The sequence below is a fragment of the Polypterus senegalus genome, chromosome 9 (genome assembly GCF_016835505.1).
Source record: "Polypterus senegalus isolate Bchr_013 chromosome 9, ASM1683550v1, whole genome shotgun sequence".
NCBI lineage: Eukaryota > Metazoa > Chordata > Cladistia > Polypteriformes > Polypteridae > Polypterus > Polypterus senegalus.
Window position 1 is genome coordinate 101,844,387 of NC_053162.1, and position 14,742 is coordinate 101,859,128.

The window sequence follows — 14,742 nt, forward strand, 5'->3', positions numbered from 1 at the left end:
ACCAGGGTTTTTCTTTACTCTGCATGAACAGGCAATCTTTTTAAACTGTCTTATGACTAGTGCATATTTTCCCAATCAAATAGGACTGGTTTACATCAAAATCTTAACACATTTCTATTTGATGTAAGTCCTGATTCAGCTAGACTGCATAAGATAAAAGGAGTATATAAAAGGTTGCAGAGAAAAAGAACAGACAGTGATTAAAATAATGATGATCTCCTGTGTCTTGTGGACTTGTAATAGTCAAAATGCTACCTAGTTGCGTGTTACAGTCTCCCATATGACCCACAAAACATCAGGTTGTATTTCTTGGCAGCATGTTCACTTTAAATAATCAGAACTGGCTGGAATGTTTTAAAGTAGTCCAGGCTAGTGTTTTACATCAAGATTTTTAGAGTACATTTCATTTATTTCAGAACTTGGTAACTTTGAAGTGACACATAAAGGTTGTCACTTTTAACTATAATTTCAATTTTTTAAAAACTGTAATCTGCAACCCTACTGAATAGAAGTAGAATATATATTACAATTAGCAATTAGGATACAGTAAAGAGAAACAGTTATATGTCTTTTGCAACTTAATATTGTATTAAAAAAACAACACGGTCCATTTAAAAAATACATACTTTAAGTTGTGATGTTGCTGCCACCTTTTGGATATAACTACTAAAATAAAACACTACTATCTATCCATTATCCAACCCGCTATATCCCAACTACAGGGTCACGGTGGTCTGCTGGAGCCAATCCCAGCCAACACAGGGCGCAAGGCAGGAAACAAACCCCGGGCAGGGCGCCAGCCCACCACAGAATAAAACAATACTAAGAACATAACATATTTTTTTCTTTTGAGTTTCTATAACGTCTGCATTTTACAAACAACACTATTTTGTAAAATCTCTCACAATGATTGGTGTTTTGAAAAGAGTGAGTGATATTTAGCCTGTATTTTCTACTAAAAAATATATATTTAAATTTCAGACTTAAAATTCTTGTATATTCTAATTTTCTCACTGCAACATGCTTTGTGACACTGGATTTTTTAAAACTTGATTAAAAATATTAACAATATCCTAGACACATAGAAGACATATTTGCAAGGGCAAAGAGTGTAAAAGTGCTTACTTGTAAAACACTAATGTATATTCAAATTATTCCTTGTAAACACCGTTCCAAAATTTATTTGACATTTTGTCTGAATTATAGATTTTGTGTCCTTTACATAATTCTGGCCATCTCTATAGCATCCATAGCAAATTGTTTGGATATTACACTTTTAGCATATTACATTGATTTTTCCATTGCAAATATCCCTTAAGGTTATACAGTTTGCTTTGGACATGCCCCACCAAGGGGGGAAAAAAAGTCGACTTATTTATTTTTCATTGCTGTCTGTTTTGTCTTTTTTTGCATATGTTCCAATATTTGCACAGTTTGTAAGGAGAGTGCTAACAGTGCCATCCACCTGTCACTTGCTATCAGCAGAAAAGATATGAAGCAACCATTCTATCAGTATGGATATCAGCATTGTTGAATCTTTCAGGTATGGCTAGTACCTGAGTGGAGTTAAATATGGTGGCATAGTTCAGCACAGTATTTCATTGGGCTGAAAACCATAAGGTTCCTAAGATAGGAATGATTTGTGGAAGGTTTTAAAATACAAATATATTTAATTCTGTAATTTAAAAAGCTGGTCCTGATTTTTCCTGATTTATGGATGACAAATCCTATGAGAAGAAACCGGCACTGTGTGTGTTTATATATATATGAAAAAATAACATTCCCATATAACACTCTCAACTCCCAGCTATCCCAATAACGCAACAACTAAAACCTTAAAAAGGTGATTTTGATCTGTTTAAATTTGTTCTTTGCTGTGTACAAGAAAATGCTCTGCAGAGCTAACCTACTTTGAAGTGAATGTCTAGGACAGCCAAAGCATAACCAGCAGGTGATGACACAAAATCAAATTCTGGCTGTTGCCCTGACATTAGGGAACACCTCTGTGGAGAGGACAGAGTATACTGTCCTAGGGCTATTAATTACCTAGCATTTAACCAAGGGAATTATTTATGCTGCTGAAGAAGAATTCTTTTCTTTATTTTGTCTCACTTGATTTTGTATTTGAAAAGAAGATAAACTGCAACAGAAAGTTCAGTCAGAACTGTTTTAACCTCCACAGATTCCACTTTTTTACAGTACATTTGTGTCCATATATACTGTATATTTGGGTTCCCAGAGGGCCAAAAAGTAATTGGCAAAGGAGAACTGAAGAACAAATTAGGGGGATTGTTGCATATTATTATTGCAAGATCATGTCAAAACAGCTTAGTAAACCTAAAAAAAAATTGTATGTCCATAAATTGGTAAATACCATATGCATAAGTTTTAAATCTGTGTTATTAGATAAAACACTAAAACAATATAAATCACAAACCATTAACTCAATCAGAAAGTATATCAAAAAACTGGCAGCCTTCAATTTCAGTCTCCAATTTACACTGTCATTAAAATATTTACTTTTGATGTTTTCATGTTTTTTTTGACAGGCCAGTGTAGTGGGTTACATTATAAGATATGAAAAATGTGTTTGAACATATTAACTTTATCAGGACAAATGCTCTCAGCAGTCACGGAAAATAATATTTTAACTAACATTCCTGTGGTAAAATTTCCATATTTTAACTGCTATGCTGCAGCTTTCTCTTGTACCTCTCTCCATTATATGTGAACTTTTACATTACATGCTTTATTGCAGGATTGTGCATCACCAAGTTGGTCTGTGAGGACCTCATTTAATTATTTGTGAAGCAAAATGTAATTTCAGCGTTGGTTTTGTAAGCATGCAGTGAAGGATTTACATAAGACCAAAACAATTTTTCTTTAAAAGATTGTGGTTACTTCAGCTGCTCTATAAATTGAAATTATTGTTTTTAAGCTACACCTCTGTATTTTATTAAATGTGTGACAACACTGCAGCTAATGTGAACACATACAGGTGAACATGCTCTTGTCAACCGGCAAGATGGAAGAGGCAGTTAAAATGACCACATGTTCAAAACATTATAACGGCTCATAAAAATAAACATTTTAAATGCACTATAATGTCAAAATGAAACATCAGAAATATTGTAGTTATTTTCCATTGTTGTTGATAAGAAAATAAACCAGCTTACACAACAAAACAGGTTCCCCATTTGTACACAAGAAGACCATGGGCTTTGTTTCAGAAATTTGACAGCACCTGTGCTTTTTAGAGTTCACCTAGGATGCATTTTTGGTACTTCACACAACTATCTATACACACACACATCTATCTATCTATAGACACCCACGCACATATATATATATATATATATATTACATAGGTTGTTCTTTTTTCTTTGTCACTGTAATTAATAACAGCAACCATACAGTGACCAAGGATTACAGTAGAACAAGCCAAGAAAAAGCCCTACCTGACCATCTTGACCAACATGAACTTGATGGATCTGCAGATTACCCTAAAAGGAAGAAAGCAAAAACTGGAGTTGATATAATTTCAGTAATGAAAGGATGCAATTATATATACTATAACAGTCTATATTATATGCTAAAAATCAACTATAGTTTAATGAGTTTAAAGGACATTTTCAGTACTAGCTATTTTTGCAGTCTATTTAAAGTCAAATATAGACACATGTAGCAGGAGGGGTACTTTTTTGAGTAAACTAATAGTGTTTCTGAAGATGAAGAAGGAGTGATATATTTCAGAATTAACTTTTAAACCATTTACAAATAAGAAAAAAATGAAGATCCACTGAAAAAACATAAGACTTTGATTGCCTTTTCCCACAGTAACAAATACATGATGGTTGGTTTACTAATCTACAGTACAATATATTTAACAGATTAAATAGTAGGAGAAATCAAATAAGCAGAGTTTAAAATAAATAAAAGGAAAAAAAGCAAACATATGTAAAAAAGAAGCTATAGATATTCAAAAAAATCAGTATGTAATGGTCCATACAGTACATCCATGTAAATCTCACTTAAATGATACTGCAGAAAATCGCTCAAAGGAACTACAGTAAAAGCAATTGCACTAAAAAGGAAGAAAATTACAAAGCAAGAAAATAAATAAAAACTTCTGACTTGGCAGCTATGGTCACAAATAGGAATTATGCAGGCATAATGCCACTGGTATAAATGAGCACCAGTACTATTTCTTGACAGACTTCTGCTGAATAATTTGTTGGCTGAAAGTCCTCAGTGTTAAAGTGTCAGAGAGAGGATGTGAAGCATTGTTCATAATGATACTCAGTTTTGTTTTCATTCTCGACTTTGCTGCTATCTCCAGGGGGTCCCTTAATTGGGCCTGCCCTTTTAATTAGTTCGTAGATTTGGTGGTCTTCTATTGAAGCCATGTTACTGGCCCAGAACACTACAGCAAAGTAACCACATTAGCCATCACAGAGTTAAAGTTGTGAAGGATGTCACTACCCACATTAAAGAAACACAGTCTCCTGAGGAAAAAGAGCCTGATCTGCAGTTTCTTATATAGTTCCACTGTGTTCTGAGACCAGTCCTACTTTATTTGTCCTAGGGGGAAAATTGGTCTTTTTACAGATGCTCTTTAAATAAATAAATAAATACCTACACAGATAAATTAATATACATGCACACCTAGAAAGCAAGAAAATTTAAAAGAAAGAAAAGTTTTGATTTGGCTGTCACAATCACAATGAGGCATTATGCAGATGTATTGCTGTTAGTATAAAGGAGCCCCAGTAGTGTTTCTTGACACACCTGATAAATAAGTCATTGGCTGATAAGTGTGTCAGAGACAGAATGTGCAGCATTGTTTGTTATGGCACTCAGATTTGGTTTAATTCTCCTCTCTGCTACTACTTCAAGGGGGGTCCAGAGTTTGTCCTATAATTGAGCTTTCAATTAACTTGTTGATTCGGTGGGCCTCTCTTGAAGTGATGTTACCAGCCCAGCACACCACAGAAAATCACACTGGTCATCAGAATTATAGAAGATATGAAGGATGTCACTTCCCACTTTAAAGGTACACAGTCTCCTAAGGAAAAAAAAGCCAGCTATGCCCTTACTAATATATTTTGTTTTCCGAGACCAGCCCAACCTGTCATTAATGTGGACCCTTCAAGTACTTTTAGGAGTAGACCACCTCTACATCCACAACTTGAATAGTGACTGGACATAGAGGCTCTTTGGTGTGGCAGAAATCAATACCCAGGTCCTTGGTTTTGCTGATGCACACAATACTCTTTGCACAAAGAAATACACTTCTCCACCTGACTCCTATATGCTACCCCGTTTCCTTTATATTCATGTAAGCACAAAATCATGTGAGAATTTATGTAGGTAACATGACATGACATGCAAGGAGCAAGACTATTCAATCTTTTTTGTTTAGTTGTGCATCTTAAACTTTGCAATTTTTTTTTTTTGTTAGCAAGCGGCATCAATGCATCTAAAATTTGTTTTCATTAAAGTTAATGATCCAAGAATGATTAACAATTTCTGAAAATTACATTACAAAGCCAAAGAATGTTGGGTATGCTGACACTAACAATTGTATTTAAATTATCAATGTGACTCACGCCATAGCAGAAATAACATTTTCACAAATTATGTATAAGGTATAGTTACTCACTAAGCAGGGCTAACTGTTGCACATTGATTAACACATGCAAGTAAGAATTCCATTCTACTCTGAACATGTGACAATGATGGCCTAGTAAACCTCTAAATTTACTGCACAATTAGTGTTCTTTAAATGACATCTTTATGAACTGAATATCACCAATATATACTTCATCAGCAAGCACCTATGGTACATTTGTTTACAAATAAAGCTTTATGATTTAATGTCAAAGCCCTTGACATTGCTTGTCTTATTTAAAACAAAATGAAAAAGTCAGTACACTTTAGATTATATTTTAGACAGCACAATGGCTTGGCAAGAAACTAGCACTAATTTAAAAATTAAATACTGTACATATTTTAGGATAAAGCAAGAATCACAAAATGGGTGAGTATTAAAGTCGATCAAAAGCATAACTATAAACATGACCCTTCTTTAGCTTTCAGTTTTTCTGCCATAAACTGTTCAACAGTTTTGGGGAAAAAAAACTAACAGCTTTTGGTATACCCATACAACCACATTTAAAATCCTAGTTAAAAGTCGGTTTTCAGTCAACAGGGGCTATCAATAGTGAGCAAGCTGGGATTAAAGCAAATTCTGACTGATTACCTGTTTTAATTAATTTGTCCTAATGTACCTATGCCTTTTTATAACTCCACTTTACCTGAATAGGTAGAGGGCAAATTGCATAAGCCATGAACCTTGGCAAAGTGAAGAGGTGGCATTATCCATGAGAAGTCTTGAAAATACTTCAAAAACAGCACTGCCAATTTCAGCCTACAGGACTTACTTACCTCACAGGAAGAATGAAAAGATTCAGACTCTTAGGAGCAAAAGTGATTAAGCTCACTTTCACTCCCTTTGATTCTGCAGTTTCCATCAGCCACAAGGATATAAGAAATGTACTGTATTATTGTAGTTTTAGACAGGGTGGGTTACACTAGGACTGTAGAACCATTGTCTGCTTTCATCTTTAAGTCATACTCCAAAATTATATTAATAACACATGCAGAACATTTAAAATAAAAGAAACAAATAAAGAATCTAGTTTAACGCATTAAGGAGAGGTTAAAAAAAAAGATGCTCATCTTTAATACTGTACTTCGTAATTATTAATCAGGAAGCATAGTGCTGAATGACAGATAAACCAAGCAATTAATACTAATAGTTCTCTTCCTTCTAAAATATTATAATATAACAAGTAATATAATATATGTTGGAATTCAGTCTAACAAAAATCCTTTGACAGTTTCAAAATAAACTCAGCAGCTCCCTCTCCCAGTGCAAGAAAAGGTAATCTTTTTAGTTAAATTATTATTTCAAACATGACCTGCAAGTACTACTGTGTGGTACACTAAACACACTAAGACCAAACACATTAAAAACATTTTTGTTTAATCTTCCATTGGCAATTTGTGTCATACATTGTAGATTTAAATAGAAGTACTGAACATTAATTTATACAGGAAACTGAACCCAAAGTCAAAACTAGACCTCCCCTTTTTTCCACACTAACCATCGAGTACAGTACATTGCATGAAAGAGACTAACAGCTTAAAACTATGCCTGTCCTACATGCATGTTTCTTTTAGTATTAACCAATCATCTTCCAAAACACTTATGCTTTCTGGGATAAGAACTGTATTAATAGAATGAAAACTGAAACAACAATAAATTATTTTCAAAATATATAAAAAAAGAAAAAGAACACCACCCTCTACTAATCCCACCCTAATACAGAAAAAAGGGATGGATATAGAGTCAACAGGGGGACTGGGTCACAAACTTCACCAGCAAAACAAAGATGAAAGAGTAGGAAGAAGAAGTTGCATCAAGGACCAAGTCCAAGCAAGTTTTGTCTAGCTTTACAGCTTAAGTTCAAGTTTACAAAGTAGAACTGAAACAGTTTTTGATCTGAGATGCACAGAGCTCAAGAAGAAGATAACAGAATCAAGATGTCCAGACTGGAGTAGCAAGGTCATTCATAATAAGACTCTGTGGGGTGGAAGAAAGGGAATAGCAAAGAATGATAAGGAAAGTCCTGGAAGAGGAAGAGGGCTTGAGGGAACAAAGGAATTTGGGAAAAGAATCATGCAATGGAATGTAGCCAAATAGTGCCAGAACACAGCAGGAGAAGTAGTACAGCAGTCACAGAACCTGTTGAGGAAGGTGTCAGTGAACTGAAAAAAGCACAGATGGCAAAACGGGTTTAGATCTAAATCTGTGAGGTGGCATTTCTGTAGGGTAGGGTATATCTACTGGACATATAAAAAGGTTTGTCCTGCAAATTAGAATTTTTGAAAGAATTTTTGGTATTGTTAAGGGTGTATACCAGTACAGTGGAGGAATGTTGAGGGAAATCATTAGCAAAATATGTGTGATAGGGAGGGGTTTAAGGTAAGGCTTTCAGAGGAGGGAGATACTGTGAAAGGCAACTGCACAAATAGATCGGATGCAGCTGGCATGTCTTTTTTGTTTCCAATGTATATGTACAGATGCTTTTTTTACATCAAAAAAGATAAAAACACCTTTTGCATAGTAACAAATCTTTTGTTATCATTTTACATGGTCTCATGTTTTCTGACTCTGGGAGTGGCTGGGCTCTTTTAAGTACTGTATTATTTTCAGTAGGTGACGCAGCATATGGATAACTGAGTATGCATTCAGCTTGCACCCACTTCACCTATATGGACCAGGCACGTGGCTGCAGGGACTCGAACATTGGTTTGCACTTCTCTGGACAGGCAATAGTGAGGAACATAACATGCCTAATGCAGCAGTGAAGATACAACATACAATGAATCTATGGCCATCAATGAAGCAAATGTGCCATCTAATCTGGCCGGTCTTAAATAAAAACTGTATTGATGATCTCAAAAATTTCAAACTCTGCAGCATAAAAACCCATGTGAGCAACATGGAGTTCTTCCTATAACTTCTTCAATATGTAGGCTTCCATTCTTGTTGGAGTGGATACTTAAGTACAGCTTTATCTAGAGCTCTGTGCTCAGTACCATCCAACATGATGAACTAGATGAGGCTCTAAGTAGTCATTCATTCCGCCCAACAATCTTGTTCCACCAACTTTTCTGCATCAATGTGATGTGAAATCGCTGTCTGTATCCACAATGGCATCTACACACCAAGTCTGTGCACAGACTGGAATATTCAAGAGGGTTGACAACACGGAAACCACCAAGACTACATCTTTGGTCTGACTGTTCTTTGATTATCTGGATGATGTGGTGTGCTGAGTTTCCTGTTTACTGGTATGAACTCTTTGGCAGTTAACTTTATTAGATGCCCAGTCTCGATCAACTGCACAAGTGACCTTTACTAGACTGTCCACCATGATCACTATCCCTCTCAGTACCCCTGGGCAGGTGGGTATTACATGCATTCAAGATATCCTGCAAAGAAATTCTTCCTCCTTCATCTGAAATTGGCATCTTAAGCACAGATCCCTATAGTCATAGGGAAACTCTGTTATGGACTATTGGTGGTTGAACCATGGACCAGAATTTCTCTTCTAGCTCGGCCTCATAATCCTCCAAAACAAATGGCTCCAAGAAAGCCTTCCTAAAAGGCTTTCCTTCGACAATGCATTAATCACTTTCCCATAAGAGCATCACCGCATCTCTCAAAGCACTATACTCCATCTCGCTCCAGAGCAGTCAACAGCTCCTTTAAATATTCACACATTTTTTTCACAGACTGTGTGCATAAAGCCTCTTCACATAAAACGGTGCATTCTTCAGATGATGAGATCTGCTTGTGTTACTTCTCAATATGATCTGTCATCTTGGCAAGCACAGGTGGAGCACATTCACTGTCTGCATCCTCTGCACCAGACGCGTCATTAAGGAACATAGACTAAAGCAAGCTCAGCTTCTTCCAGAGAACTGGAGAATCATGTGTGCTATTAGTGACCCTTTTTCACAATGGATACCCAGCCTAGCTAACAAATTTTTCCCCATAAGGTACATGATCACACAGACACTAATACACAGAGTCAAAAAAGAAGAAGAGAAAAAAGAATAAAATCCAGTTCTTTTGTTTTAGATGAGGTTGTCTTGAAACCGGAGAATGGACAACATATTTCTGTGGCTATCTCAGCACTATCCTTATAATGGGCTCAAACCAAAATCAACCGAATATTATGCAAAAACCACAAATACATTCCTCCATAGATGTTTCTATTCCTTCATTTTCTGTGTGGGCACTACAGAATAGTGGATATCCCTGCATGCAGTTCACCTTTGTTTTCTTCATTAGCTTCGATAGCTGCCATCTTGTGTTTAACACTCGCCATTCTCATTCTCATCAGTTTGACGCAGTTAGAAAAACAAAATTCCTGCACGAACGCCGCAACACTTTGTCATGGCAACATTATGCTAACCCTAGGCAGCTGAAAACTCATACCAAGCATTGTCCTCCAAGCTTAGCTGTCACCTCGTTTGCCTGCATAGCTTCTACAAGCACTCCGTATATTCCTGTGCAATGTTGATGTGACTACCAGAAAGAAGAAGGCTAGATTTTTTCCTTTGATTTTTGTAGAACTTTTACAAATGTACCCACAGAAAAAGAAGATCAACTGCATAAACCAAATTACAGTACAAATTAACTAATATATCTAGCAACTAACAACCATTTCAATTTCTCCCATTATCTAATATATCTAGCAACTCGTAACCATTTTACTTTGTTACATTATCTGATAGATTACAGCCAACACTTTATTGCTCAAACATACCTCCTGATTTTTTTTTATATCCTGAAGCAGCTTGTCTATTCTGTTGTCCATTCTGATGCCAATTCTTTCAGTTCTCTTGTGTATATCCTCCTTTACATAATTTATTTTTTCCCCGAACATGATAATTAATGCCTTCAGCTCGTTTGCATCTTCTCCATGCTCCAAAAGTGAAGTTACATACTGTGTTGGAGATGATTCTGTTGACTCACAGGGAGTGTTGACAGTGGGGATATAGAGGCCATAATTAGTTCCAATATCCCACCTGAGATCGGTGAATTTTCATTGCCTGCCTCACTCTCAGTTTTGATTCCACATTCGCTGTCAGCTGGAGCAAATGCAGCAGCGTGAGGTCCTGGTTGTTCCATCTCATCACCTGTTTCTCTTTTAACTCAGTCTGTGGCAGATCATAACATGAACTTGAGGCCGGCTTAAAATTTGATGTACCTTAAGCTACCTTTTCCTTCTCTTTTTGACACCTTGGCCTCCTGTTCATGCTTTTAATACAAATCCTCTCAGAAAAGCTAGATAATACTGCTGCCAGCAGTGCAATGTCTTAGACATCCATTTTTTGCAACAGATAAGACCAAAATCCTAGTAAAGAATTGATTAGAATACTGTACGTTTTCCCAAAAAATGCTGGCATGAAGTAAAATTTTTTGAATTGTAAAAACGTATGAAAAAAGCTGCACAAATGAATATACTGTAGTTAGGTAGACACTGGAAGGATAAGCAAACACTCGTAAACCAAGTTACCTGCAAACCGAGGTTCCACTGTGTATATATATATATATATATATATATATATATATATATATATATATATATATATATTACTTTGCTGAAAATGTTCAATAATTGAAAGAATCTACTTTAAAATTGTGTGTTTTTCTAAAAAACTGAATTTTCAGATCGAGCTAGCAACAATGAACTCAATAATATTTCAGATACAGATAGAGACTGAGAAAATGCTTACAATGAAGTTTACAGATTGTGTTCAATCAAATTGTTTTCTCATTCTCAAAACTGTTTAAGCAGTTTATTTTTTCTTCATTTTGTTATATTACTGAATCCTACTGTCCAATAGCCAGACAAATGTTTGGTTTTGGGTAAGGGTATATCACATTGCTGTGAAGAAATGGAAAACATGAAACACATGTAATATAACTCACAGTGTTGAAAACTATCTAACACCTAAAACTAGATGATGCAAAGATAAAATGAGGTGAAGTGGTGTGTTCAATGTACAATAGTACATTGTTGCAAATAGTAATACTGGAGAGAAAATGTGGGCCTGGAATATCATAACACACTTCTGTAGACATGCTTAAAAGAGTCTTTGCAAAGCATAACAGCAACAAAAGGGAATGAGCATTTAGTGAGAGTTGCATAGTGAGGTTTTGGAACAGAAAAGAAGGATAGTATTTTTAGAACCTAACCCTAAGCCTAACCCTCATCCATCCATCACTTTTCATGCATCTAAAACTCATCCATTCATCCTTTGATTCTCTGATACTACTTAACTGCTTAAATACAATTTATAACATTACAAGTTTCTGTAGTTGCAAGGTTTCGAAAATTAATCTGAGACTCGCACAAAGCAAAGGTAGTTGAACCAGCAGATGGGCAAAGGTCTTGTTGCACTTGGACTGAATTATTTTTAAATGAAAACACATTTCTCCAAAAAATTAACAACAGATTACTGTTTCAAATGTGTTTAAGTGCTTTCAGGCAGCTGGTTAAACAAAGGCGAACCAATAATTAATAAAGCATTAATACAAATAATAATTGGTTACTTTGGCCTGTGGGTCATTTGTTTGGTCAGTTTACATATACACCACAATAGTTCTTCTGCAATTGGTTTGCTTACTACAGAAATAATAATATCTGTAGATTTCCATATGAACAAACCTAATGCATATTTGCTTTTAAAAGGATAAACATGCATTGGACATTAACGGCAACCAAAAAACTTCCATAGCACCCAAAGGACACTGAAAGAGCAAAATGAACAACCTTTTCATGGTATAATGTGCTGGTAAGCTTGCTAGTGTCAAAGTATTTCCTTGTGCTGACATACAGTATGGAAACAGTGGTCAAGGTTGATGGGGAAGTTAATGCCATTTGCCTTCTTGGGTCTGCATAGAAGAAGGACATTACATTTTTCTCCTTGGTCACAACTATTAGTAAGCATGTAATCTGCTGAAACATTTATTAGTTACTTTTGCAATATGAAACTGTCTAAACAGTATATAATAGCTGCCATGACATACAAAAACTGAAGCCACTGAAGAAATTAAAAAGTTACCCACAACTAACTGTATCTAGGAGAATTTCTCTAAAGGTAAATACAGTCATTAGAAAACCCACTTGAAAATCGTTAATTCTTACTGATTCCCTTAGTTTTTTTTTTTTAATTGGAGTGACAAATCACATTAAAATTAATTAAATGTATTAATTCACTGCCCCATTTTTTATTAATTCCTATGCCATTGGAACTGAGGAAAAAACTTATTTAGTATGACTGAACTACCAGAAAATATGCACCCCCTGCTGGACACACACCCATGCTGAACTCTTGCGTGAAATGACTTAGTTTTAAATTATTTTAATATTTTCTATGCCATGCATATTGACAGTACTATGTAACCAAAATTTTTTCAATGCATTTCTTCTGAAAATATTGTTAGTTATATCTAATGTACACTATTCAATAAGTAGTTAAAAAACAAAATGTCAATACTGTAGTTAGAGCTATTTGACATCAAAGACGATAATAACTAGACAGTGACCCAAAGGCCCAGGTCAAATCACTGTCTTAACTTTGCACTGCCAGATGGCTAAGTTTCTTTTTATAATAACTTACTCTTTCCAGCAAATACGTCATAGCAATAATGAAAGATTTTTGATTATTTTAATGCTGAATGCCTGGCAGTTACTCAAAGAAAAACTGCATTTTTCAGTGTCAGTTAATGCCTTCCAATGCAAATAAAGCTCCTCCAACCTTTTCCACTTCAACAGTTTCTTTACTATTTGACAACTACAAAAATCTAGCAGAAATGCACAAAGTAACCAATAGTAAATAACATCTGCTCAATAATTGCAAACAAAACATTTTACTCATATTGTTATGAAAATATTTATGATACAAATATGAATGTATACCTTCAGTATTGTAAAGCACTTATTTAGTTCACCAAATGGATTTGTAAAAGCAGTCTGATATTAATTATACTGTATATTATATATTACTTTGCCAAATAAAATAAACATCAAAACACAGAAATATATAGACACAATAACTGCATAGTAAATACATTTTTAATTAAAGTAATTACTAAATGATAACTGATTCATTTAAGGTCATGCAAAGAATGCAAAAAAATAATAAAAAAATGAGGAAAAGCATGTTATGGATTTCAGATAAAGCAACATTCAGATTAAATGGGGTTTTTTCTTTTCATTCTAATATTTAAAAAAGAAAAAATTACTTGCAGCTTGACAATACTGTTTGCCTCACATATGCATGCATAAAAAATGGAACTGTAATATAAAACCGATGGTACATGTATTCTGAAGAACCATTCACAAGTTCTTGGAAAAGTAACTTACACTTATTAGTTTTCCCAAAAGGCAGTTACCAAATGAGTGAAACAAATGCCTAATCACACAGAGGTATTTAGCTTAAGAAGTAATGTTTGAATTCTTCAAAAGGTGGAGACTTTCCTGTTTTGAACATTTAACAGAATTTAGGCAAAACAAACTTAAGCACACAAATTCATTCTGAATTAGCCATTTAACACTATTATGCTCTCTTTAAAGTGAGATTTTTCATTTATAGTATTTGTATTCTGACCTGTAGAGGTCTATTTTTATATTAATCATTTACAAAGTAAAACCTGTCATAGCATGGCCTATTTAATTAAAATACTGTATTTGTCATCTTATCAGTGAGTTTCTGAAACACATATAGTTCTAAAGTATTACATGATTTCAGATTTTTATGATAAAAACATTTCCCACAAAATTTTGTTAACATCCTGAGTAGTTTAAATGTATTTAATTTGATTGATATGTTACACAGAAATACCCACAGTTAATAGAAAATAGATCTTTTAATAGCAATGAAACATTTAAGGTGAAATAACCTGTTTACATGTCATAATACTACTACTATAGCTATTCAGAAATTTTGTTTCTGCGCCATTTGCTAAAATCATACATAGTGTAAATTAATGGTAAGTGGCAAATGCATAAAAACACAATTAGAAAATATGCTACTGATACTTAAGTGGAAAAATAGACATGGCAACTGCAGACACCTAGAACACAAAAAAAA

The 14,742-nt window shown here is 34.6% G+C and overlaps 1 protein-coding gene across 1 annotated transcript in view; it reads right to left on the bottom strand.

The window, feature by feature from the left end:
• LOC120535587 (BTG3 associated nuclear protein) overlaps positions 1-14,742 on the bottom strand; it is a 319,241-nt gene that overhangs the window by 133,125 nt on the left and 171,374 nt on the right. Inside the window, exon 11 of the mRNA XM_039763527.1 lies at positions 3,459-3,503. Within this exon, the coding sequence (XP_039619461.1) occupies positions 3,459-3,503 (45 nt within the window). The remainder of the gene's footprint in view (positions 1-3,458; positions 3,504-14,742) is intronic.